The following is a 26,625-nucleotide window of genomic DNA, read 5'->3' as shown; positions in this document are numbered from 1 at the left end:
CCCCCCCCCCCCAGCATCACCTCATTATAAATAACTCCTTCTAGATTGTCTCAGTGAGTGCATTATTCTCCCAGAGAAGGGCCAAAGTACAAGGATGCAAGTCAACACAACACATCTTAATAAACGTCATTATATCTGTGCAGCGCCAAGTTTCTGGACAAAAACAGGCTTTTTCGCTCGTTGTTGACGGAAGTTTAGGAGCAACAGTGATGAAAGTCGAGGGAGCAGCAGCTGAGACGCCGATGGAGGCGGTGAAGAAACTGCTAGCAGGAGCCGAGGCACACATTCCAGACCGAAGATGGTTGAGAAAGACAAACCGACGATAAAAACCCTCCCCAGAACTCTTAGATCGCGCTGGTTTGGGATGTGGAGCTGGCAACGCTTTCATTCATGGCATTTTCACAAACACAAAATTTGAAAGTTGCTCTTAGTGTTAAAACGATACTTCACCAAAATGAGTATTTTACATTCCAGCTGCACTCGGGATGCAGGAAGTTGCCCTTTAGTTACAATCATGTTCTCTGTACTGGAACAACCCAAAAAGTAAGAAACAAACTTGCAAAGACAAAATATGAAGAAAAATGTCCCCAGAAAAACAAAAAAACAAAAACTTGGATATCTGATGAGGTGTTTGAGGGATTGAAATACAACAGTTATCCTTCACTAATGGGCTCATGAAAGACGTAAAAACATTAAGACCATTCCCAGTAGGGGTGAAGGGAGCCAGATGGGGACCAGTTTAGGCTGCTGGTGACAGACAAGCTGCAGCAAGTGAAACCACACTGGAAGCGGACGAGGAGCGAGGCCATGACAGTCGCATCCTCAGACGCCTCTCGACTCTCCCCTGAAAGATCACTTTTTGGCACTGCGGCTGAAACAGGAGCGGGTGTGTCTGCAGCGCTCAGCTGTCCGTGGCACGGTTGCCGTGGGTGTTTTTCAAACTGTCACTCAACACATGCGTTAAATTAAACTTATTTCTTTTCTTTTAATAATTCAACAGTACAAATCATATGTGACTTAGGAAACATGACATGAGAAATACGTCGCTTCACATATCTGAATATCCATCATATTCACTGAGAACATTCAGGGCCACTGGAAAAAATCACCTGAGAGTTAGAAAAACCTAAATTCATCTTGATATGACGGAGGGTCTCCGTGGAGACGGAGATGCAGGAACATGGATTCTAAGAGCATGAACACGTCACCCAGCAAATGTTACAGCAACCAAATTTACACCACTTCTCACCTGTCTGCCCAAAATAAAACACCAAAGATATTCAACATTTTACAACCAACATATCAAGTTATACAAAGTGTGCAAGTGTCACCGTACGGTCACAAGACGACTCCAAAAGGAAGGCACCATAAAGGTCAAAGTTGACTCCCGGTCCAAAAACCAGCCTCACGGCGACTGAACTGTGCTGCCGGGGATTTACGTCACGGATGTTTTACGGATAATAACCCGACAAATAGAGACGCCTCTTTGTCTACTCACTGATGAATGACTTTACCACCACAACGCCGCTGGGGGCTCACAGGCAGACGTGTCGCAGCCAGCGCCAAACAGCCGAGGTGACGGGAACTCATTTTCTCGACTAAAAATAAAAAAGACCGCTGAGCTTCTGACGTACTGCTGATGTCATCCAAGCGTCACCTTTCAGGCTACGGGCGTGAACTCAGGGAGGTTTCTGTCATCGACCTGACGTGGCAGGAGGGGGACGGATTTTAGAGATTTATTTTATCTTTTTTCTTCACAAAACTGTTCTCTGTTCCCTTCGGTTGTTTGCACAGTGACTGCAACACCTTCACCTGCGACTGCAACACCTTCACCTGCGACTGCAACACCTTCACCTGCGACTGCAACACCTTCACCTGCGACTGCGTGTCCATTGGTGGCTGAATCGTCTCTCTGACTTCTGTCCTGGCGGCAGGTGAATTTTTCACTTTTTTTTTTTTTTTGGCGATAACGAAGCTCGTTTTCTTTTGTTTTACCAGCAGAACTGAGTTTGATAAATTAATAATAGAATAAAAAAACATCCCAAAACAAAACAAAGGTTTGTATTCTGAAGGTCTGTACACTTCTTTTTTTTTTTTTTAACCAAAAACTTTCCAGGACTTTTCCATGAAAACTTGCATCTGTTTACAAATGAAAACAAAACAAGAAATTCATGTCAAAATTCACCGGCACACATTTCACGAAAATTAATTACAAGCGATGGTTTTTGTCTGATAAAAGTATGTTAAGCACATTTCAATGACTTTTGCCCGTTTTTATGACAAATTTTCTCCAAGACTTTTCAAGGCTTCCCAAAACCATTTGAAGCACATCGATAGCAGCGGTTCTCAGCTTCCGTACCAGAACGGCCTTTTAACCAGCAAAGAATATTAAAAACAAAAAGCCAATCCTACACAAAGGTCCACATGGTCTTTGACGTTTCATCCATCTGACAGCATTTCTAATCATTTGCATATAAACGAGGTTTGTGATGCAGGCGTCCGTCGTTGTGGCTCCACGCTGGTTCGTCTGTGATTAAACTCCCCACAGAACCCTCCGTTCCCTCGCTAGCTTGTTGTTAATTACTGTCCATTCTTTCAATAAGTTTTTGTTTTCTTTCAACTGGGTAATCAATCAATGTTGCAGCGAGCACTGCTTTGCTAATGAACACGAGCACAATTAGCTGAGAAACCCCTCACCTTGCAACGATATCTCTTAGCAGCTAGCTAGCTCAGTATTGGCCTTCACATGGAAACAGAATGTTGGATGGTGCAGTGAGGCGGGTCTCTTGCGTCGTCTCAGTGAGGAGCTGTGAAGACATACAGTGAGTACCAGTATATAGAAATGGGCCCCCCCATCTCAGGGGTTATTCAGCGAGGGTTAAGCACCGCCCACAACACTTGTGATTGGCTGGCAGAAACACAAACAAACAGAGGGCACCACACATGCACGCATGTCTGGCTACCAAAGACGAGCACCGAACCAGCAACTGTTGGGTCGCCAAGCGACAGCTCCTCCTCTGCAGCTACTCAACGTCGACGTGACCGGGGCCAAGCTGATGCGACTGATTTACAACTTACGAAGAGGCTTCTTTTGTGTAAACCAGTGGAGATGTGTTAATATCTATGGTACTTATTATTTAGTGTAATTAGAAAAAGCAATTTAAACATTTGCGCCTAACAAGGGACCGAGTCATGATAGCAGTTGTGTGACACTGCAGGCGGCGTTGGTTCCCGAGGCCCTGTGGGGAGAGGCTCCGCCCTCCTCAGGCGTTTATCTGAACATTCTCACGGAACTGTCGAGGATTCCTGACATCAAATTAAAGAGGCTCCTCTGCGTGTTGGACGACCCCAGGAGACGTGCAAGAACCGGCTCAGGCTGAGTTCATGGTGACACACCAAGACTGATAATCGATCGATGGGGGGGCTCAAGGAGCTGTGGCTACAACTGCGGCTACGGTTCCTTCCTCACAGAGGATACCACCTCTGAAGACAGGGGGAGCATGAAACACACAAACAACTTAGCGTGCTAAGTCTCATGACTGAAGCGGAGCGATAATCCAGCTGGCGGTGGAAGTTCTGACCGTGACAGATCACGAGCACGTCAGCAGGAAGCGGCAGCGCCGCGTCTTCGTTCCCCGCTGACAGTTTGTGCGCTCAGAGGCTTCTTACAAGCTGAAGAAGAGCAAACCACGACCTCTAATCTGCTTCTCTGGGGACGGTCAGCAGTTCACACTCGACTTCTCAAGTCTTCCTTAAATGCATCTTGAGCGCTTGTGTTTCAGTCTCACGCCGATCGTTGTCAAACAGATGAATCCAAGGTTTTTAGTAACTGGCAGTTTTAAGGAACCAGGACAGAGACGTGCGTCTCCTCTAGAGCTCCAGAGCAGTCCAGGGGTGCGTGTCAGAGAGCGGGAAGCGTGAAAACCTGCCCTCTGTTGACCCCTGAATGAGGGACAGTTTGGGTTTTCTGTTTCAGAGAGAGAGAAAATGCAAACCTGAAAAGAGGAGGAACCCAGGAAGAGAGGGAACTAGAGCTTTGTGTCAGTTACTATGGTGACAGAGGTAACCTGGTCAGGAGCAGCTTTCCTTCAATGAACCTCAACTTTATTGCTGTACGTTCATGTAAGGATTTCTACCTCCAGAGGGGGAGGCATGCCAAGCTCTACTCATTAGCGACTGCTAGTTTCTAAACTGAGGGTTCAGGGCTGGACAGAGGCCCAGGAGCCTCCCCTCTGAAACGGGTCCCTGATCCTCATCTGTATCTGTTCAACAATTCTGGTCTGTAGACAGAATGGGTAGGATGGGGGCAGAGCCTGGGTTTACGACAAGATGGAGAATGAAGACCAATATTGATACGAGCTGATCAGACGTCGCCGTATTTATGAGAAAACAGAACAACTGGCATGTGGTTGTGTTAGTAAATCAACCAGCGACTGCTAGCAAGAGTCTAGAGGAGCCTACAGAGGTCCAGGAGGTCCAGGAGGTCAGACTCGCCAGCCTGTCCGGTGTGCATCTGAGCTCTAGACTTCAGCGAGCTAAGAGGAAGTCCTCAGACGTGGAAACAGAAGCAGACGAGCACTGACAAACTCGGCGCGAATCAAAACGTTGAGATCCGCTGTGATGATTCAGGAGTGAATTTCACACAGTCGAGTGCAAACAGAAGAGAAATCAGAAATGGAGCGTGTGAAGCATCGTCAAAACTATCTGCACGCCCCCCCCCCCCCACAAACCCCCCCCTCACAACGTCACACAACTCTCCAAGAAGCATTTTAGTTGCAGGTATGAGCAGAACGGTTCTGACCGGTTCTGGTTTGACATCAATTATCTCCTGAGATCTCCCGGTTAGAAATTCCCCTGATAGAAGACACCACCACGACGGCAGGGCACACGACTGAAGCAGGACGATATCAAGTACACAGCCAAGACCACGACCACGCCGCGATACCACGAGGATGAAGACAGTCAGGTCTATTGCGTCTGCTGCTCTTGGGGGGGTGGGGGGTGTCACATTTACAGGTCTGAGGAGGAAATACATCAAATTCTCATTACAACCACTGAACGCAGGCAGGAAGCGTAAGATCCCGCCCACTCTACAGGGAGAAGTACAGCTGCCCTCTTGAGGGAATTGTCTAACGCCAGGGGGTGGGGGGTGGGGGGTGGGGGGTGGGGGGGTTTGAGTCAGGTCCACGCAACCCGGCGTGAGATGGCCTGTTTGAAGCACTCGGGGTCGACGGTGCCTCTGGGCCGCAGCGCTCTCTCCAGGCTCACCAGCACGTCTTGGTGGCACTCCCTGATGTTGACCGGGTACTTGGCCCTCAGCAGCTCGTAGGCAGCGATCAGCCTCATGTTCTGTTTCACCATCAAGTACTGGATGATGCAGGTGGGCGCCAAGGAGAACCCGTCCCGACAGTGGACCAGGACGCGCTTCCTCTTCTCGGTGGATGCGTTGATGCACTCATTAATGTCCTCAAAGCAGCGCTGCTTCAGGGCCGGGCCATCGCCCAGAGCATCCGGCACGTTGCCTATGTCCACCTTGAGGCGGGACCAGCTGTGGCGGGCCCCCCGGGAGCAGGTGCAGGGTATGAGGCTGAGGCTGGGCCCCAGCTCTCCTGGTACGCTGCTCATGTCGATGATGCTGTCAATGTTGTTGCGGCACAAAGTGCGCCCGTTGTAAGCTGCGTTCAAGTTGCCAACATAGATGTAGTCCGTTACCTTGGAGATAACAGGCTCGGAGTACTGGAAGTGTTGAGGGCCGCTGGGTTTGGGCTCGGGTGTGTTGGGGCCCCTGGCTCCTGCTGGCCCCGTGGCAGCTCTCCTGCTGTAGTTGCGCAGCTTCTTGGAGCCTGAACGCGAGGGAGGGTTGGAATCCGACTCAGAGCTGCTGTTCCAAGGCGGAGAGAAGAGAGAGAAGCGGCTGGACGACTTGCTCTTGTTGAGGATCTCCACCGGGCTGGACAGCCCCGAGCCGGACGTGGCGGTGGAAGCCGAGGCGCAGAACAGAGACGCCCGCTCCAGAGATCCCGTGCTGCTGGCCGCTCCGGCACTGTGGGCCTGCTCCATCTGAAAGTAACACACAGGTGACACGTGGTCGGCATGCTCTCCCACGCCTGCTGCTGACAGGTTCACCCAGCCATCAAGTCACAAGTGGACCTGAGAACAACGCACGTGTGTGTTCTTCTTTTAGAGGAAGGTTCTACAGAACCCTGCCTGAGTAACGGAGCTGCACAAGACTGGAGGAACGGACACGGCAGCTTTTCCTTTGCAATATGAAAAAATACAGTAATTTTTGGCAATCTGAAGAAATGGGACTCATCTTGTCATTCATTTGACTGGAGCAGCACAGGCCGGCATACCTGAGCTCTGAGGTTGTTTTTCCACTCCTGCGTCTCCAGAGCCTTGAAGCGTCCGCTGCTGTCGGAGGAGACCGACATGCAGAGGGGCCGGTGGGCTCGGGGGGGGAGCTGGGGGGTGAGGGCCACGGGGACGGGCCGCACATCGACGTGGTCGCTCCTACTCATCATCAGATTTGGACAAGAACCTGGAAGCAAACAAACATTCAGGTTAGGATTTCAACGCAAAAAATCACAGTCAGAGAAAACAAAGTGATTGGAACTCGTCAGGTTTGTTTCTGTGGAACTGAAGGAAACGTGGATTCCAGGCATTTCCACCTGGTGATTCTGAGAAAGTAAAGCAGGTCATGTGGAGGGTCTTTAGCACGTCTGTAGCGGCAACGTCACGATGGCTGTGACAGGCAGTGAAGAAGGAGACAACCAGGAAATACAGAAGAAAAAATGCAGACTGTTCTGGAAGAAGTTCTCATGGTTCTCTGGTGCCAGCGGGTACTGGACACGTTGCTGCTCCTCTGGAGACGAAGACAAAGTTCAGGAACAACCAGGAAGACGGTGGCGGCTGTCAATCACGTGCACTTGCAACATGTGAGTTGATTTGAATTAATATGTTTCAATCTACCATTTTGTGCGCTTTTACTCATTTTCAAAGAAGACAAAACCAAAAAACAACCTCATGAAGGTGTAAAAACATGTGTGTGTTTGAGGCAGTTTCATAAAAGCTACAAGAGCACCAACATCCCTCATCAGCTGCCTTCTTAGATTTGTTCCAGTACCGCATTACTGTTCCAGACCCTGGTTCGAAGTCTGTCAGGAGGAAACTGCAGTGTGGCTCGGGGACCCCTACCTGCACATTCTGAGCGGGTGACGGTCTGAATCTGCAGGGTGTTCTGGGTTTTCAACAGGCTGTGAAGAGTTCTGGCTACACCTGCGGAGGAGAGGTCGCCTTAGTTACCACAGCCCGGACTGGCGGCCGTCGCTGCGGGGACACAGCAGGGGTCTTACCGCTCCGTCCATGCTGCTTGCAGAGCACCTTTCTGTCCGGGAGTTTGAGAGCACTCAGGTCTTTGTTCCAGTCCTCCTCGGCTTCCATGTTCCACCTCCTGCTGGCAGAGGCACAAACACCCGGCTCGAACGGCGCGTCATCTTTGGCAAGCCGAGCGACACTTCAGCTCCATGGGACGCGCGCCGACCGAGCAGCCCGCAGCCTTCAGCCGCACCGCCCGCTAGCAGTTAGCCGCTAGAAGGCGACTGACCGACATTAGCTCCCTGCGTGTGAGTCATGCTGTGGAGCGGCACGTCAGTTATTTCAGCCCGTGGAGGAGAAGTGAAGGCCGCACACTACCCGCGCAACATGACGGCAGAAGAAGTAAATAACGTTGGAACTCGGGCTAACAGCAAAACCACCGCCAGCTAGCATCACTGCCCGCTGTCTGACGCCCCCCCGCAGCTCATCCCGCACAAATCCGCGACTAACACCCGCATCTCGTGTCGGGGCAGCAGCACCTTCCACTGTCCGTGACTCACGCCGCTAATGTGTTGACTAACGCAGAGCTGGAGTGACTGCTGGCCGGCCAACAAGCGGCTCCGCTAGCCCGGCAGCAGCGTTCAAGCTCGCCTTGCGTCGGCTCCTGATTTCAGGCAGATTGAACGCCTGGTGGCGCGATGCTGCCCCCATAGGTCAGGAGCAGACTGCAGGTTATGTTGAGCCGACCTGTTGGAGCAAGAAAAAAGCTAACGCAAACTTACTTCTGTAAATAAAGACAACAGTAATAATCTTTAATATTTAAACACTATTAATGTATTCCAACGTTATTAAAAACGTTCCCTTTGTCATCAGTTTGTGTTGTATTATATATATTCTATAAATAATATATATAATACAATGTATCATAGCTCATTATAGTTGGAAGATTTGGGTTTTTTTATGATGAAATGCAAAACAATTATCAACCATTAATAAAACTGTAGAATTCGTTACTAAGTGATTCAAGCATCAACCATTGACTGGGTTATGACAGTCACCTGTTCGTAGCACTTTGTTCTGAACAAAGTCGCTCGAATAAATGTCTGCTTTATGGATATTCGACAAATCCTTTTATTTAGATACTCAAGCATCACACAATCACGAACAAATACTCCATACGGTATGAAAGTGTTACTGTGTTTGCAACCACACACTCATACTGTCCTAGTGATACGAGACATAACTTCAGTGGGTGCAAACTTATGACAAAATACCATGAATTATTGCATAAATTATCATTAGATTCCACTTTTGAGATACAAACCAAACACCGGCTGCTCCACCGTCAGCTCTAATGCTCACTCACTCCTCACAGGAATGAAGGCACAAATTAATATTCCAACCTTCCAAGATTAAACCCTTGTTATTAAGACTGCAACCAGTCGGAACGACCAGTCAATGGATAGCAAGAAAAATACGAATAACAATCCAAAGAAACAACAAATTCACTCATCGTGGCAAAAAGAAAACTGAAGCAACAAAAATTCCAGAAAATCTCACAGATGAAGCTTGGATCAGACAAGCAAATTCCAGACTAAAAACCAAGCAAAGCAGAGCTTGGTGTACCAGGAACCGCCTGACTTAATTCATCTCCTCGTTTCGACGTCTTTAAATCGGCACCTCACCGGATGAATCGACACATAAAGACGTAAAGATCTGCTGCTGTAGCCGTCAGACCGGCTCCTGAGGAGGATCTGCCTCCTGCAGCTAAACCACATGAATGTGAAGTGACCTGCTTGGTCAAACAGAAGCAGATCATAAAGAGGAAACAGTGAAATCTAGAATATTCCCTCCAAGCTTCTGAGCATCAGACTGGCTGGACTCACTGTGTGTGGCGTGGTTGTTCGGCTGCTTCTCAGGGTGCCAGCAGACTGAAGCAGCTCAGTCTGAAAACAATTATCCCTAATCTGGAGCCTGTTTTCTTCCTCTTCTTCTTCTTGCATTTAATTGGATGGCTGGGCCTGTCTCCAGGTATCCCGGGTAACCCGCGATCTGCTGATGTCACTGCTCTCCATAATGAAGTGCGAGTGTATCCAGCAGCCTTTGTCAATAACCAGGCAGGGAAATTCAGCGCAGATAAGAGCGACACTGAAGGCCCCGTCGCCGTGATGGCAGCACCTCCCGCTCCTCCATCTGATGCCTCCAGCTTTGTTCTCAGTTTTCCAGGGAACAAACAACAGAAACAAAGTGGCTGACACACGCTCGTCTTTTACTGGTCAACACGAGAGGGTGAGGATGGAATGTGGGAAACCAATCTAACCTGCCGAGAGACTTTCTTTTAGTGAGAACAAAGTATTACAAGAGAAAAATTCAGGCTGGTTACCTGTTGGTCACAACTAGATGATCAAATGTGTGATGTCACTGAGGCGGGACGTCGGCACCTCGATACCTGGCTAGGATGATACTCTGAGTAGGACATACTTCTACCCACAAGCATACTTTTCTGTTCAAGTACTCACTAGTCATTGTCTCAAGCTCACGTTTCCCTTCCAGCTCAGCAGTTCATCCCTCAGGTGTGTGTGTGTGTGTGTGTGGGGGGGGGGGGGGGTTCAGGGGGGCCCACCCTGCTCCACCTGCCCAGGGCGGCCCCGCCCCTGCTGTTGGCAGGTGAGCCCATTTTCAGTCGTGTGAATTATATTTCAGAACTGATTTGAAAGAGGAGGCAGCACTCGCGGAGCGTCAGCTGCTGACGGTGCCGGGACCCGTTAATGAGGGGGGGCTGATCTCCAGAGGCCTGACACACCTGGTGATCTCAGCTTGATTGATGTAAACCAGCATCCAACTGGGAAAAGCCCAGTGAACACCAATGAACCTGCTGTACGTGGACGCGCTGCTTCGGAGCTCTCAGCCTGCATGTTTAGGGACTGGAAACGAGGTCGCAAAATGGCTCTGGTCCACATTTGTACCTCCCCCTGCACCACCGTAGGGGCTCAGACCAGAGGTTGGGAAACAGCCTAAGACCTTCATCCCAGAACTGAAGGGTTTCCAGGAACGTTTACTGTTCTTGCTCATCTCTTCTGAAGACTAACGACACAGGACACGTCATTATTGAGAAAAGAGTTTAATCCAGTAAACGCTGTTGGTGGCGTGACGCCGCTCAAACAGGAAGACGTAAGTGCTCAGGTTAAAACGCCAACCATCACTGATCTACTTGTGATTCCATACCAAAATAAAATCTTGAATGTAAAAGTATATTTTCCATCTGAGATATAAAAGATTTTAAACTACTTGAAATGTTCCCAGCCCCGCCGTCACCCATCAGAAGGGCAGCTTGCTGGCAAGGGGGATTTTCTTTTTCAGGGTCAAGGTGGAGTTGACCTGCTCGGCCGACAGCAGGCTGTGCCACTGGGCGATCGGCCGCCGCGGGTTGGACAACATGTCGGCCCAGTGCTGCAGCTGGTTCCCAGAGGCGTCGCAGCCCAGGAAGATCTTCCCCGTCGGGTCGTTGCGGGACATGACGTCATGGTCCCACACGGAGATCACCAGGTTGACCCTCTGAGGACGACACACAGAACCAACAGGAGAACCAACAGGAGTTGTTGGACGAAGAACAGAGAGAGGACAAGTCCATGTTCCCAGAGCTAAAACTGAGGACTCGGACTGGTGGGCTCTGATCTGGTTCCTCACCTGGATTTGGTCGAACGACACGTCGAAGTTGAAGGATTCGTTGTAATAAGGGTTCAGCGTCTTCTTTTTAATGGACGTCTTCTTTTTCTTCCACTTCCTCTTGTCCAGGGTCAGCTGCACCTTCACATACGGATCTGGAACATCAGGCAGAGCAGGTCACGTCCGAACGCCTGGTTTCACCCGTGAACGTCACTCCCTGATCTAACCACGATGGTCTCACGTCATGAACCCTCAGCGCTCCTGATGATGTCACCTCCAACTCTAATTAATTTCTTAGGTTAGTTTTAATTGACGCAAAAATTAAGCCACTAATATTAAACTTTTTTCTCTCTCTCTCTTTTTTAAAAAAGTCCAGGTTCCATAAACTGTATTTATCTATTTAAATGCAGCCGTCACTTATTGAGAATAAAAGACGGCTGTGACCAAAATCCCCATCAGTCCAGGACGTCATTTTCTAAACCAGCGCCTCACATGTGATTCGTAGGTCTGTGAATACCAAAGATCCCTTATACAACACATTTGAGGGTGGAAGATTTATGGCACAAACTGTGTGACAGAAAAGTGAAGTGCTCCCTCTCATGGTTCGCTTAGGTACTGCATAAATAAATCAATAAATCTATAATTCAGGTGCAGTGATCATTTCTAACTTCCTTCCTTTTACACACATATTAGCTTCAAGTTGAGTTTTGGCACTGAGCCTCAGAACCTTGTCAGGTAACTGCTGGGTTAAAGGGACAGTATGTAAGAACCTGGACCAGCTAGCATGGACCCTCCCACAGAGTTCCTGGACCTGGACCAGCCTGCCACTGAGGGAATGACCCTGAATTGATCAATAAATGAGGAGCTACAGAAGTTAGCATCTCCTTGCTTCTTACAAACAGGTTGGGAAATCCCAACTTCCTAGCAACAGGCTGCCCCCTGCTGGATCAAAAAATGAGGTGCTAGCTTGTTTGTTTTAGACCATATTGGGAGACGTGAGTTTGGATTGGACCTGAGGTTCCTCCACTGTCCGTGCTCTTCAGGTTCTTGGCCTCCAGGATCACCACCGTCAGTTTGCCGGTGGTAGGAACGTATCGCAGAGAGAAGCAGATCTCACCCAGGTTCTCCTCCTGCGAGAAAAACCACATGACAACACAACGAAAACGTATGAAAAGCTCTTTTCCTGGTTCTAGTCTGGTGAAACTCGTGAGGAGAGGACAGGAATGAACCAGGACAACCTCGAACTTGCTGGGCTCGGCGAGGTCCCGCCACTCCTCGATGATGTGGTTCCAGTCCACGCTGGCAAGCTCCACCCTGAGCTCGCCGATAATGTCGTGCTTGGTGAATCTGTCGAAGTCGTACACCTGCATCACCACCGTCGACTTCAGGAGGGAAGACTTGGAAATCTGAGGCAGAGACGGCGAGTTCAGGTCCACATTTGTTCAGCTCATGCCTTCGGTTTTCAAAGGTCCAGGGTTTAAATATCTCCTCCTGTACCTGGAATTTGAAGTACTCGTTGAAAAGGGGGTTCAGGTTGTTCTTGAACACTTTGGTCTCGAAGGTCTTGGATTTGTCGGGGCACATGTAGACTTTGACGTAGGGGTCGGACCCGCCCCCCAGGTCCATGGCCTTCAGGCTGCTGGCTTGTTTGATGCCCACCGTGAGCTGCAGACACAGTCACAGTTCACTCTCCCTCACTTCCCTCACACCAGCTCCGTGTACCTCAACAACAACGTGGATATTGTGTCACTTCCTGTTGCCACCAGGTGGCGCTATGACCCAGCTGACCCTCGGCCCAGCCCCCCCCCCCCCCCCGCACCAAGTTTAGCAGACGTGTCTGACCTCTGACAGAGCAACGTCAAACTCTAACGAGTAGAGCAGTTTCCCTCTCGTCTCCTTGGTGGCGCCGTAGTCCACATCCTTCACTTCCGGCTGGACCTGCGAGACACAGACAGGTGATGCAGGTGTGCCACCACTGCGCCTCAGCGGCGCCGTGATACCAGTCATACGTCTACAGATCTCTGTCACCGCGCACTGGACTAATGAGGCGTCACACACTTAGAAACTGTTGCCGTGGCAACAAACTGTGCCATGACAGCCATTCAACACTTATGCTGCTGTTGATGTGATGTTGTCTTGACTTCCTCGTCAATTAAATATAAAATACGTCGTGTTTACGCTTTGTATTGTGGACTGAGACTCAAGGAGCAACTGATAAGATGTTGGAGGTCAGAGGTCACTGTGACACCCTGAAGAGGCGTGTGCTCTGCAGCCAGGGGGCGCCGAGCCTCACCAGAGCAGTGGTGGTTTTCCCGTTCAGCCCCTTCAGGTCAACCTGCTCCTCTTTCTGCTTCATGTTCTTCTTCTTCTTCTTTTTGCAGTAGCACTTGATGCAGATACACAGACAGCAGAGGAGAATCAGCAGAGCTCCGCCCACAAAGATGGTGTAGATGGCCCACCGAGGCACTGGCAAACAGAACAAGGACTTTGACTCAAACCAGCTTGTCTCTCTTCAGAGTGACAGTTAAATCTGTCTGTGATGGAGAGAAAACAGAGGAGGAGGAGCAGGAGGAGGAAGAAGGGGAGGAGCGACTTACAGGGGATCCGGTCCAACACGCCATTGACCAGGTCACTGGCTGCAGCGGCGAAGGGGTCGACGGTGGTGTTGGTGGGGGTGAAGGTGGTGGTGGGGCGCTGGGCGGTGTTTGCCCATGTGGGTGGAGGATGAGATGAGGTCGTTAGCAGATGGAGAGCAGGCATGATGAGGATGAAGAGCTCTGAAACCAGAGGAGGAGGAGGAGGAGCATGGCGTCATGACGACTGGCTGTTATTCCCTTCTACAACAGGTAAGAACCTAAGAATGACAGTGGGATTCATCAGGAGCCACCGGGCCGCCATCCTGGTGTGAAGATTATTGGTTAATTTTATTGACGATAAATCTATCAACTCTCTCTTGCCTCCGCTGGCGACGTTTCCCATCACTGCGTCATCGGGTCATGTGCTAGAGGGCGCTGTTGACCCCTTGTGACAGAGGACTGGACGTCTAGATACAAAAGAAGAAGACGCAGCAGGCGGACGAATGCTCTGGTGGTCCAGGGGCCGGGACCAGAACTGCCATTTCGGGCGTGTGGCAAACAATCAAAGTAACGGCGTGGAAGCGAGAGAAAAAACCCCAAGTCAGTTCGTGGATGAAAGTGTTTCTCAGCTTCAAATCTGAGAGCGAAAGCAACCATCGCTCAAGCGGCGGCGAGGAAACGGAGGAACGGAGACGAGAGGCGTCACACCTTCTTGCGCAAGCTCAATTCCTCACAACCCCAGTAAAAATGAGAGTTAAGAGTAGTCGGAGGTTCCCTAACAACGGTGACGTAGCGAACAAACATCCAAGTGTGGCGTCACGGCTGCGGGCCGCCACCATGAACAAACAGCAGCCGGCCTGAGAACCTTGGCGCCTCCCTTCCTGCTGCTGGAGCCCAGACGGCAAAGTCAACACTCCAACAACGCATTCACCGTCTCCGCCCCGCAGACCGAACGCTCCCACTTTCCAATCATTGCTGACTCTTCTCGTTGTTCCTTCACCAGGTTCTGATCCCCAGAAATACAACAACAGGGAAACCTGCAAATAATTTCATCTACAAAAAAATTCCCACTCCTCCACTTCCTGGAAGTTTCACAACAAAATCAGATCAAATTCTGCAAATTAACTAAAATGCCCACTTGGAAAAAAAATGTCTCGACCTCCAAAAAACGTCCTTAATTCTTCTTAAACGTTCTTTTCACACAGAAATGTTACAAAGAACATCCAGAACGTTGGTCCCCTTTAATCTTCCCGGACTCAAACATTTACTCACTGAGGAGTTCTAGCGAGCCATGGAGACGCCAGAGACGGATTCTGCTCAGGAAGGAGGCGTGTGGCAGGAGAACCAGTGAGGAGGAAGGAAACCAGCAACGGCTGGGGAACTGGATCGTGAAACCAGTTAATGAGAGGAAACGTCCCCTCCCTCATCTGTAATCAGTCGATCACTGATGACATCATCGGGTTGGCTGCTCGTGAACACAGAAACTTCCTCTCCAAGTCAAAACTCTTCCCTTCCCCCTGCAGTAGTGTTTTTAGCCACTTGGCGGCAGCAGAAACATGCTGACACATTCGCGTTAGCTTAGCACGCTTAGCAGCTGGTTTCAACATGGCCCCTGTGGTTCTGACCACACGGTGAATCGATAACCTCATCATCTCGTTCACTCGCTACATACGGTTCTTTAGTTCAGAGCTCAAACTGAACGTTCCTAGAGCTCCCTGGTAGAACGTGGTCGTGTTCTCAGAACACTAGCGGGAAGCTCTCTAACGGCAGAGGAATGTTATGGAAGGTCGGATGAGGTTTCCCAGTCGCTTCAGGGCACTCGGGTCTCTTCACTCCAATCACTTCAGTTGCTAGGCAGATTTAACCTGTCCTCCTGTGAAACTCCAGTGTTTTGTGGCCTATAAAACAAAATAAATTCCTAATTTTTGGTGAACTGTCCCTTTAACGAAGTAAAACGAACCCAGATATTTAAATAGCTGCTGGTTTCACATGTGTACCAGCACAGTGGAACCAGTATGACACGCAAATGCAGCTCTGAAAAACGAGTTTGGTCCTCAAACAGCCAGAAGCTGTTGACCCTCGTCACGCGAGAGCGTCGCACCCCGCCTGCCTCATCCACCTGAGTCTGGGACAGGAAGGACGGAGGCTCCGCGCCAGTTGATATCGCCGCTGTTTTCTGCTTGAGAGCTGAACTTTACCGACTCAGAGACCCGCAGGTTGAGATCCCCGGACACACGGCGGTGGAGGACAGGAACCCGCGAGTCTGCTGAGAACGAGAGAGGCTGATGGAGCTCAGCCACTCAGGAAAATCAGCTGAGGGTTAACAAGCGACGAGCCGACGAAAGTCCAGATGTCAGAAAACTGATAAAAGGAAAAGAGAGATGAGAAGATAAACATCCACAGGAAAGAAGAATTACAGAAGGGAGAGGGGGAGAAAAGGTCAAGGTCAAGACCCAGAAACACCGATGGTACCTGAACGCAACGACGAGTTTAAGTCCTCCTGTTTTCTCTCTTATTTAAATCTCATTCTCCTCCGTTTGTTCAGTCGGCTTCTTAATTCGGTTTCTCTGTCTTGCTGAACTTCAACCGGCCATCTTCAACTCGTTTTCCTCTACCTGCAGCAGAACCACACCTGCTGAACACACACGCACACGCACACGCACACTAAGCTGCGTCGTTCAAACAGAGGTGGAGTCTGAGGTGATTCAGATGTCATCAGGTGCAACAGAAGCTCTGACGTCGGCCTCCTGTTTGATGAGACTGGATGAAGTCTGAAAATCCACTCGACGTTTTAACCCTTAATTCACTTTTTAATTATTATATTTAATTATTTTACTGTCTGAAGCTAATATGCTTGTGTGTGTGTGTGTGTGTGTGTGTGTGTGTGTGTTCAGTTCTCCCTCCACCAGGTCTCCAGTGGTTCTGGACCCTTGGTACTAGTCTGAGCTCCACCTGGCACACGTCAGGCTCAAGTCACACCTCATTATCAATGGAGGACAAATCAAGAGCGCCATGACACTCAGCTCACCGCCAGAACCTGCGCGCTTAGAGGCTCTGCCCCAGAACTACGCTCCTCCACCTGAACTACCCTCCTCCACCTGAACTACCCTCCTCCACCTGAACTACCCTCCTCCACCTGAACTACCCTGCTCATCCTGAACTACCCTCCTCCACCTGAACTACCCTCCTCCACCTGAACTACACTCCTCCACCTGAACTACCCTCCTCCACCTGAACTACGCTCCTCCACCTGAACTACCCTCCACCAGCTGATCTACCCTCATCCACCTGAACTACCCTCCACCAGCTGAACTACCCTGCTCATCCTGAACTACCCTCCTCCACCTGAACTACCCTCCTCCACCTGAACTACCCTGCTCATCCTGAACTACCCTCCTCCACCTGAACTACAGTCCTCCACCTGAACTACCCTCCTCCACCTGAACTACACTCCTCCACCTGAACTACGCTCCTCCACCTGAACTACCCTCCTCCACCTGAACTACCCTCCTCCACCTGAACTACCCTCCACCAGCTGAACTACCCTCATCCACCTGAACTACCCTCCACCAGCTGAACTACCTTCCTCTACCTGAACTACCCTCCACCAGCTGAACTACCCTGCTCATCCTGAACTACGCTCCTCCACCTGAACTACCCTCCTCCACCTGAACTACCCTCCACCAGCTGAACTACGCTCCTCCACCTGAACTACCCTCCTCCACCTGAACTACCCTCCACCAGCTGAACTACCCTCATCCACCTGAACTACCCTCCTCCACCTGAACTACCCTCCACCAGCTGAACTACCCTCCTCCACCTGAACTACCCTCCACCAGCTGAACTACCCTCATCCACCTGAACTACCCTCCTCCACCTGAACTACCCTCCTCCACCTGAACTACACTCCTCCACCTGAACTACCCTCCACCAGCTGAACTACCCTCATCCACCTGAACTACCCTCCTCCACCTGAACTACCCTCCACCAGCTGAACTACCCTCATCCACCTGAACTACCCTCCACCACCTGAACTACCCTCCACCAGCTGAACTACCCTCCTCCACCTGAACTACCCTCCTCCACCTGAACTACACTCCTCCACCTGAACTACCCTCCTCCACCTGAACTACACTCCTCCACCTGAACTACGCTCCTCCACCTGAACTACCCTCCTCCACCTGAACTACCCTCCACCAGCTGAACTACCCTCATCCACCTGAACTACCCTCATCCACCTGAACTACCCTCCTCCACCTGAACTACCCTCCACCACCTGAACTACCCTCCACCAGCTGAACTACCCTCCACCAGCTGAACTACCCTCCACCAGCTGAACTACCCTCCTCCACCTGAACTACCCTCCACCAGCTGAACTACCCTCCTCCACCTGAACTACCCTCCACCAGCTGAACTACCCTCCTCCACCTGAACTACCCTCCACCAGCTGAACTACACTCCTCCACCTGATCCAGTGAATTTCAGCCTCTAATTTTTCACATAATCCTGTGAAAAATTTAAAACCCTCCTAAACTAAAGTGACCGAGCAGCAAAGAAAAAATCATAAAAACACAGAACCCTGCTGACCCCATGAGCTTCAGTGGAATTTCCCTGCTTAAAGTTGAAGGTTGGTTTCTTCTTCTGTGGTGGGCAACAGTGCTGGCATTCAAGAGAGAAATTAATGCTGAGTTTGTCAGAGCAATGTAAATAAGGGACGCAGTCGTGCCGGCTCTTGAACAGATGATGCTTTTATTAGGGTTTGATAGTGAAGTAAAGCAAGAAGAGACCAGAGGTGAATCCCGGCGAAGCCATCAGATCAGGAAACGCGGTTGCATCAGTGACGTCACAGTCGGCGGTAAATCAAGACGTAGGCGGAACCCCTGGGGTGCATTTTCTTGATGGTTTTGTTACTGGTGTCCAATCCCTCGACAAACAAACTCACTGCTTTGATGAAGTTTTCAAAGCAAAGGTCGGAGTTCTGTTCACAGCCTTCAATGTGACGACTGCGACACGCTCCGTTTGCTAGTTAGGCGCCAGGTTTCCTTCACGAAAGCCGTTTCACGTCAACGTGAGGGAATAAACAAGTATGGGTCAGTAATTTTCGGTCACGATGCTGCCACCTGCTGGTCAGAGTTGTGTAGTTCTGTCATTCCCATCAGTCCCAAACATTCCAGAACTGGCTGTGACGTCACTCTTCAGCCGAGCGGATTCCGTTTCCTCAGCTGATCGCTACCATTTGTTGAGTTGTTTCACTGTAAAACTAAAACAAAGGACTCCTTCCCGCCCGCCGCCATCCGCCCGCTAATATTGAAATCTCTATGTAGCAGCGCGTCGTACGCTCAGGGACCTTTTGGACTACGTGGGTGGAAAACAAGAGGACTGATGCGCTGATGCCCTCTTTTATCATTTGAGAACATTTAAATAACGTAAGAACTAAAAGTGGTACAGTCTGGACGCCACAGCAGCTTCCTGTTTCTCCTCTGCTATGTACACTGAAGGTGCGACAGCGGCTGACGGATCAGAAGTTGATGGCTTTGCCGAAGGAGGCGGCCAGGTTTGCTTCTCTGAAGGCCTCCGACACCGTCTGCAGGAGGAGGAAGACAGAGGTTAACCAGATGAGGCTCCTTCATCTTCCTGCAATTCCCCAAAGGGACGGACGACTTGTGCATCTATCGTTCCGTCTCCACCAACGACAGACCAATGAGCCGTCCAGAGGGGACGATGAAGGTCAGCGGCTGAGTGATGTAGCAAGTGTGTGTGTGTGTGTGTGTGTGTGGGTGGGCTTCACGTACAGGGTGGGCGTGGCAGACTCTGGCGACATCCTCACATGACGCTCCGTACTCCATAGCTAAAGCAGCCTCGTTGATCATCTCTCCTGCCCCCTGCAGGACGAACACAGAAACAGATTCTGACTGAGCTCATCAGCGCCACGATTCTCCTTCTGACTTCATCTTGTCGTGATTCACGTCAGCAGCGAGACGCAAGCAGGTCTGCTCACTAGATTTAGTGCCAAATGTTGACATTAGCCTGCTAAGGTGGCTTCACACAGCAACGTGTTTATTGTGTGTTGGTCGTGTTCTTGAGAAGGAACCGTGTGAACCGATGTAATCTGTCGTATAAAAGCCAGGAAGAGAAGAAGCCATGTTTGTTTTTTCACATGTTCACCACTTGCACACCTCACCCTGTCACACTAATTGTCAGCATATTAGCATGCTAATTGTTGCATGTTAGCATGCTAATTGTTGCATGTTAGCATGCTAACAGCAGCTCTGGGAAGAACTGACGTGCAGAAGAAGCAGTTTCCCCATCAGCTCATGCTAAGGAAGTTAGCATGAGTTAGCGACAAACATTCATTCATACCTCTTACAATCAAGCTCATAAATGAGAGACAGGGAAAGCACGTAGCTGGAAGGAGGACGGTGTGACTGGCCAGGGTATGGTTGTGGTTGGAGGAAGGCGTGGCTATGAGTGGAGGTGTGAACGCACGTTTATCAGGACTGAATCATCCTGCAGTTGTGGATGGATGAACGGCTGGACACATCTGACTTGCATGGATGGGTTTTTTTTTTTAGTAGGACTGAATTTTTGGAATGTGGGCCAGGTTGATGCTTTGAGTTCATGGACGGCTGAGGTTGCAGCGCTCCGTCTGAGTCCACCGTGTTCTTACCGTCCTTTTCTACACATGCGGTCTGAGGTCTCTGCTGTGTGTTGAAACTGACGCAGCAATTTCCCTCGTATCAGTACAAGTTTCTCCCTGGGGAGACCAAGAAATTCTCTTTGAACTTTGTGTTGGTTCTTACAGATCCCAGGATGTGTGCACCCAGCATCCTGTCCGTCTCCTTGTGGCTGAGGATCTTCACCATCCCGTCGGTGTCTGCGTTGGTTTTGGCTCGGCTGTTAGCGGCGAAGGGGAACTTGCCAACTTTGTAGGGGACGCCCTGCAGCGGAGAGGAGATTCAGGCTGAGCGCCGGTGTGAAACCAGAACCGGCATTAAGACCAGGTCCAGATCGGCTTCAGTTCAACCTCTCGACACTCAGGACGGGGACGCCCTCACACCACCTCCTCACCTCCTCTTTGAGCTGCTCCTCAGTCTTGCCCACCCAGGCCACCTCTGGGTGCGTGTAGATGACGGAGGGAACGCAGTTGTAATCGATGTGCACGGCGCCGCCCGCCATCCCCTCCACACAGATGATGCCTTCATCCTCAGCCTTGTGGGCCAACATCGGCCCGGCGACCACATCACCGATGGCATAAATACTGAGAAGGTAAACATCATAGCTTGTGTCAAAAAGAAGCAAATGACAGGTGACGGGATGAACGCTGCTGTGACGCCTCACGGCCTTCGACCGTCAACCAAAGCACTAGTGGGACAAACGCTGGTACCTGGGCACTTTGGTCTGGAAGCGGTTGTTGACGGGGATGCGGCCACGGTTGTCCAGTTCGATGCCCACCGCCTCCAGGCCCAGGTTCTGGGTGAACGGCCGTCTGCCGATACAGACCAGCAGCACGTCACAGGTCAGTGTCTCGTTCTTCCCTCCGGCCGCCGCCTCCACGCTGAAACACATCAGCACACTTACACAAATGTCTACCACAGACACTTCGGAACGGTCCGGAGCATTTGACTCACGCCACATCGATCTTCCCGTCAGGCCTCTTGGTGGCGCCCATGACTTTGGTACCGAGCTTGAACTTGAGGCCCTGCTTCTGCAGGATACGCTGGAAGTTCTTGGAGATCTCCATGTCGATGCCCATGCCGCCCACGTGGCCCAGGAACTCCACCGCCGTGACCTTGGAGCCCAGACGCTGCCACACTGACCCCTGCAGGACAAACACCGCCATCACTTCAAGGCTTCAGAATCAGAACAAGGACACAGACACGCAGGGAATGTTGGTGACTGGAAGGACGCTGACCAGCTCCACTCCGATGACACCGGCTCCAATCACGATCAGCTCCTCTGGAACCTTCTTCAGGGACAGAGCTCCCGTCGACGACACCACGCTGTCCTCATCGATCTACCAGGAAAAACAGCCGAGAATCTTTCAGCAAACACTTGAACTGTTGAGGAAAGTGATCTTTCTCTGAGTTTCAGTTGGAATGTAATGAGTAATTAAACCATTTAACTGCCGAGCTGATCCGGACGCAACCGCCGCGGGACTTTGATCAGATATTTGGTTTCTCGATTGTTTTCCTTCCTGAGCTGCTTGCCAGACGATTGGATGGATTGAATCTTTGCTTCTGACTGGTTTTCACTGATGTGTGCGTTTACAAGAGCAGAGCTGGACGCATTTATCACCCCTCCACTCTAAAACCTTATCAGCTGTCACCCCAGCAACACCAGCATCTGAAACACGCCACACGCCGTAGCCCGTAAACCCAAACCCGTAGCAGCCGATAATCAGGGAGGTAAAGTCCTACTTGGATCCCAGGGAAGGGCGTGACCTCGGAGCCGGTGGCGATGAGGATGTTCTTGGTGTTGATGACCTGCTCGCTGCCGTCAGCTGACGTGGCCGTCACTTGGTTCTTACCGGTCACCCTCCCGAAGCCACTGACATGGGTCACCTGAGGGGAGTGATGTCACACAGTCAGCTGTCTTCATCAAGACTCAGACCAGAAGCGGTGAACTGGAGAGAAGCCTGACTTTGTTCTGTTTGAAGAGATGTGCGATTCCTCCGGTCAGCGCTTTGACCGCCCCGCTTTTCTGAGCCATCATCTTCTCCAGGTTCAGAGAGATCCCTGAGACTGAGAGAGAGAGATACCAGCATTAGCCTGCAGAGGGCAGCAGAGTTCACCCACACTACTTCTTGGCTCAGCCTGGTCGCTGTATGAACTCAAGAAGCTCCTTCGTTTTTATCCTTAAAAAACATCATCCAGAAACTTTGACGCAAAGAAAATCGGCGTCCAACGTTCCTGAAGACGTCTGAATGAAAGAACTCCACATTTCTGAGCTCCTAAGAATCGAAGAACCGGCCGAGCATCAACAGCTGCTTTTCCTACTGACCGTTTCCATCGACCTGCTTCGGCCGAACACGCGACTTGGTGTTTTTCTGCTTCCTGTCGTTTTCACTTTGGCTGGTGTGTGAACCTGAACTGTCCTTGTGGATGAAAAGGTTCTGACTGGAGCTTGGCGACATGGCCTGAAAATAACATCTCTGATTTTTTTTTTTTTTTTTACAAAAAATTCAATTTCCAATTTATTTGATTTTTCTCTGTCCTACTCAAAAGCAACAGATGACAAATAAACGGCTCAAAACAAGTTTCAACTTTATTCTGTTCTTTTTATCTCCCGGGTGAAAGATGGCGGACCGCCGTCCAAACACTACAAATATATATCTTATGATTCTATCTTATTATCAACCTGGCAACGACACAGCGACCTTCAAACTAGAACGTTGAAGAGGTGCCATTTTTGATAACACCAACAAAATAAGGATGAAACCCTGGGCTGCAGGCCTCTGCTCCGGTTGAAGCAAGCGAGCGCCGGTTTGTTCCAAGTCCGACGCAAGAAAACCGAACCAGTTCCATACAACAGATGTAGCAGTGCCGTACCTTGGTACAAGCCCCCCATCGCTGCCATGTTTGTGAATCTACAATGTTTGGGTGCGCCCCGCTAACGCACCCCTGGAGAATGTTCCGGCGCATTGGTGCCATCGCCCTAAAGTGTGAATTCACACGCGTCGATTTATCGCGCAGGTCGACTCCTGAATTAAAGCAAATCAGAGCACGGCTTCCTCCTCATCAACTCCACCAAAAGGGAACAGCGCTTTGTAAAGCTTCTTACTTTCGATTCCTCTGCTTTCAAAGTCCTTGCCGTGAGCCATGTGGTACAGGTAGGAGTTGTTCAGCAGCGCCTGCACACAGAGACAGCACAGCTGGAAATGCGGCCCAACCCTGCTACAATCAGCACTCAGCAACCCCGTGAGAGCGCCTCCACAGGCTGACGGCCACCACTACAGGACGCTTTTGCTCCCCAAACACAAGCGTGGGCGAGTCTCCTGGACAACAGCTTCAGATGAAGAAAGGCCATATTTTACCTTTGAGGGGATGCAGCCGACGTTGAGGCAAGTCCCGCCCAGTGTGAGGTTCTTCTCCACGCACACTGTCTGTCAAAGCAAAACCCTTTGTTAGATTCAACTCCTAAAAGAACCTGCGACGTTCACGATGAGCTGAGCTGAACAGACACAGCATCACCCACAACGAGCGGCGACAGGAAGCACGTCAATCATCTGGCCGGCGCAAAGAAAAGAGGAACACCAGGGTGGTGACTTACCTTGAAGCCCAGCTGAGCGGCTTTGATGGCGGCGACGTAGCCGCCTGGCCCGGACCCCACCACCGTAACGTCTGCATCGACTAAACAGAGGCGAGATGTGACGCACCATTAACCAAGAGACCAGACATCCGAGGCTAGAGAACACACCCACGCTCTACTACAGAATAAAAGCCTGTTTTAGGATCACCCGTGCTTATTGATGCTTTTACTTTGAAGTAACCCCAGGATATTCGCCCATCAGCCAAACATTCAAACCACTGAACGGCTTCATAATGACGTGAGAGCTTCGCCGCTTCAACTCGACCCTGAGTTGACAAACGTCTGAGTGACCGGCCGAGGAAACAAGCGGTCACTCCTCCGCGTGGATCGAGACAGTGGAGCTCCGCCAACTCGGCGTGTCTGTGGTGGGAGACACCGGAGCCCGGCTGCAAATCACCGCGTTCAGCCAGCAAAGAACGTGGGGATGTAAGTTCAGGACAGAGCCTGTGGACGCAGCTAGCAGGGCGCTCGGAAGCTAAGGTGAAGAGTTTTCTTGAGCAAATTCTGTCTCAAAATGCAACAAATCAGGATGAACCAACATCCATCAACCGCTAAGCCTGCCTCACGCCAGAGAACGTTGGTGAATAAACACGGGTGATCAGCTGAGCGCAGTGGAGGTGACGTCAGTTATCGTACTTGCTGCTTTGTCGGCGTAGGTTCTGACCGACAGCGCCGCAGCTCCGTGCAGTTTGCAGGGGAGGTGGTGGCTCCGCTGGGAGGTCGACGGAAGAGGACATGAAAACACAAGGTTACATCAACCAGACTGAGAACGTGAAATGATCAGAGGCAGCGCCGCCTCAGCAGCGCGTGAAAACTCTTCCATCATTCATGGCAAACCAGGCTCCAACACATCCCTGCTCAATTGAGGCCTCATGAAAAGAAAACCATTTAGATTTTTCTTAAAAAAGATTCTGAAAATGCTGCGATCAGAGCTTGAGACTTGAAAGTTGTTGAGAAGTCAGCATTTGCATGATTTTATATTTGTTCATGGAATTCAAACGTCACCCGGTGGAGTCGGAGACATTTCTGCAGGACAATTAACTAAAATGTGGTTCGGAGTGGAGAGGAGCCCCTCGGCTGTCAGCCTCACGCCGTCTTTGAATGAGAACTGAGGACTTCAGGAACGTCCCTCCAGGTTCTTGAGACACTGGTGTCACTTCATTGGGAGAGGTCTCCACAGAATCATCAGAGGATCCACAGCGTAGGGGAGCTCAAGCGTGGACCGAACGCTCTCAGGTGTTCTGCGGCCACCAGAAGAGCTGATTGACGTGAAGCTGCACCCACGTCAACATCAACACACTCGAACTCTCCTGTCGTGCTAACAAGCTGAGAGTTGATGACGAGAGGGAAGCAGTGCCGAGCCCAGCTGTGACACGTGACCGCACCAAACAACACCGACACTTAGGTAACCTCTGCTCACTAGTTTAGCATGCTAACCTAGCATTAGCCGACACTTGAGATATCACCTGACGACATTTATCACACCAAATACAACCTCCAGATATTGAATGTGATACATTAACGACCCTGGTTTAGGTGAACGGTGCGCCGTGCGCGGTGGGTTCCTGAGGCTCGGTGTCTCTGGAGCGCGTTGTTCGACAACACCCGGCAGCTGCACCGGTCTCCCTTCTGATGTTGTCAAAATGACCCATGCCGTGTGGAGCGGTAACCGTGAGACAACACCACTGTGTTTCTCATACGTGTTAGGCGACGTGTGTAATTCGAAATAACGACAACGGACTTGAAATGCAGGTTTCTTCAGCGCAGTCCGGAGCTGCTGTCCCCTCATTTGATTACATAGCAACTGTTAGCTAACCCGCTAGCCGAGCCCGGTCCGGTCTCAAAACTTTCTCCAACAAGACGGACAGCCGGCGAGGCCTGACAGCTGGAGTCGGTCAGTGGGTTGATAGAGCAGGTCCCTACCGTGGCCAGAGAGCGGTACAACGGTGTCCAGCTCTGCATTTTGTCTCTGTCCGCTCACAGGCTCGTTAACCTACAGCAGGCCGACCAACCAAGGACTCCTGGCACTGCGCACGCCTGCACGTCGCTTCCTTATGACGTCGGCGGAAGTGAAAGCTGAGCAAAGTAGACAACATGATGGGAAAACTCAACAATCTCTCAATAACTTTCCGAATCCAGGTTTAGTGTCGGGAGGGGATTTCGGTATGATTTTGGACCAAATTGAGAACTGTTGGATGATTGCTCTGTAAACAACAACCAGAAGATCCATTCTCCTCCACTCATTCCTACAGCGAGGGGCCACACAGGAAGATCGCGTGCTCCAGACGGGACTTGAACCCAGAACCTTCTTGCTGTGAGGCGACAGTGCTGACCACTGCCCCACCGTGCAGCTACAACGTATTGATGTTCATGCAAACATTTAATGATTGATATACGGTGGGGGCGGCCCGGTGGAGCAGTGGTCCTCCCTGTGGCCCCCATCAAGAAGGTTGTGGGTGGAGCCCCGGCTGCAGCACGGGGTCTTTCTGGGTGAGTCTCCATGTTCTCCCTGTTCCTGCTGGGTTCTCTCTGGTACTCCAGCTTCCTCCACAGTCCAAAGACATCAAGAGGGACCAGGTTAATCCAGACTCTAAATTGACCGTAGGCGTGGCTGGGAGAGCCAATGGTTGTCTGTCTCTATGTGTTGGCCCTGCCATGGACTGGTGACCTGTCCAGGGGGAAGGCTGCTGGGATAGGCTCCACTCCCGTGACCCTTACTAGTAAGGAATAAGCGGAAGACAACGATGGACGATGGACGGAT

At 50.7% G+C, this 26,625-nt stretch overlaps 3 protein-coding genes across 5 annotated transcripts; all 3 read right to left on the bottom strand.

Annotated features, from left to right (window-relative positions):
- Positions 1 to 104: 104 nt before the first annotated feature.
- Positions 105 to 8,002, bottom strand: LOC147259447 (uncharacterized). The gene is made up of 4 exons (XM_086209830.1): positions 7,353 to 8,002; positions 7,195 to 7,275; positions 6,354 to 6,538; positions 105 to 6,060 (listed from the first exon to the last, which is right to left on the bottom strand). The coding sequence occupies exons 1-4, from the start codon at positions 7,438 to 7,440 to the stop codon at positions 5,179 to 5,181; spliced, it is 1,236 nt and encodes a 411-aa protein (XP_086065956.1). The 5' UTR covers positions 7,441 to 8,002; the 3' UTR covers positions 105 to 5,178.
- Positions 8,003 to 10,445: 2,443 nt separating this feature from the next.
- syt8 (synaptotagmin VIII) lies at positions 10,446 to 16,166 on the bottom strand. 3 transcript variants are annotated; one of them, XM_086207925.1, is made up of 9 exons: positions 14,829 to 15,043; positions 13,578 to 13,757; positions 13,274 to 13,446; positions 12,823 to 12,918; positions 12,478 to 12,645; positions 12,219 to 12,386; positions 11,993 to 12,110; positions 11,002 to 11,135; positions 10,446 to 10,869 (listed from the first exon to the last, which is right to left on the bottom strand). In XM_086207925.1, exons 2-9 carry the CDS (start codon positions 13,738 to 13,740, stop codon positions 10,633 to 10,635), a joined length of 1,257 nt encoding a protein of 418 aa, XP_086064051.1. In that variant the 5' UTR covers positions 13,741 to 13,757; positions 14,829 to 15,043; the 3' UTR covers positions 10,446 to 10,632. The 3 variants fall into 3 exon arrangements, with proteins under 3 accessions (XP_086064051.1, XP_086064050.1, XP_086064049.1); XM_086207924.1 differs by lacking the exon at positions 14,829 to 15,043 and adding an exon at positions 16,029 to 16,166 and having other exon boundaries at positions 10,446 to 11,135; XM_086207923.1 differs by having other exon boundaries at positions 10,446 to 11,135.
- Positions 16,167 to 18,286: 2,120 nt separating this feature from the next.
- dld (deltaD) lies at positions 18,287 to 25,938 on the bottom strand. The gene is made up of 14 exons (XM_086209829.1): positions 25,788 to 25,938; positions 24,501 to 24,576; positions 23,826 to 23,905; positions 23,590 to 23,658; positions 23,337 to 23,406; positions 22,197 to 22,297; positions 21,974 to 22,117; positions 21,469 to 21,570; positions 21,185 to 21,375; positions 20,941 to 21,111; positions 20,625 to 20,814; positions 20,357 to 20,494; positions 19,349 to 19,438; positions 18,287 to 19,140 (listed from the first exon to the last, which is right to left on the bottom strand). Exons 1-14 carry the CDS (start codon positions 25,824 to 25,826, stop codon positions 19,075 to 19,077), a joined length of 1,527 nt encoding a protein of 508 aa, XP_086065955.1. The 5' UTR covers positions 25,827 to 25,938; the 3' UTR covers positions 18,287 to 19,074.
- Between the last annotated feature and the right edge of the window lie 687 nt (positions 25,939 to 26,625).

The sequence above is a fragment of the Aulostomus chinensis genome, chromosome 7 (genome assembly GCF_037954235.1).
Source record: "Aulostomus chinensis isolate RoL2024-O1b breed Wild chromosome 7, RoL_Achi_v1.0, whole genome shotgun sequence".
NCBI lineage: Eukaryota > Metazoa > Chordata > Actinopteri > Syngnathiformes > Aulostomidae > Aulostomus > Aulostomus chinensis.
Note: the sequence above shows the minus strand (reverse complement) of the source record. Positions and strands in the feature narration are given on the sequence as shown.

Bases quoted from the DNA above. Each gene is read 5' to 3' on its own strand.
- syt8 (XM_086207924.1), bottom strand. From the start codon at position 13,740: ATGCCTGCTCTCCATCTGCTAACGACCTCATCTCATCCTCCACCCACA. The intron at 12,919-13,273 runs GTGAGGCTCGGC...TGTGTCTCGCAG, and splicing joins GGAAAACCACCACTGCTCTG to GTCCAGCCGGAAGTGAAGGA. The intron at 12,111-12,218 runs GTTGTCCTGGTT...TTTTTCTCGCAG, and splicing joins CCGAGCCCAGCAAGTTCGAG to GAGGAGAACCTGGGTGAGAT.
- LOC147259447 (XM_086209830.1), bottom strand. From the start codon at position 7,440: ATGGAAGCCGAGGAGGACTGGAACAAAGACCTGAGTGCTCTCAAACTC. The intron at 7,276-7,352 runs GTAAGACCCCTG...TCTCCTCCGCAG, and splicing joins CAAGCAGCATGGACGGAGCG to GTGTAGCCAGAACTCTTCAC. The intron at 6,539-7,194 runs GTAGGGGTCCCC...GTTTGCTTCCAG, and splicing joins CACCCGCTCAGAATGTGCAG to GTTCTTGTCCAAATCTGATG.
- dld (XM_086209829.1), bottom strand. From the start codon at position 25,826: ATGCAGAGCTGGACACCGTTGTACCGCTCTCTGGCCACG. The intron at 22,298-23,336 runs GTAAGAAGCTTT...TCTCTCTCTCAG, and splicing joins TGAAAGCAGAGGAATCGAAA to TCTCAGGGATCTCTCTGAAC. The intron at 19,439-20,356 runs GTAAGAACCAAC...TTCGTCCTGCAG, and splicing joins GTGCACACATCCTGGGATCT to GGGGCAGGAGAGATGATCAA.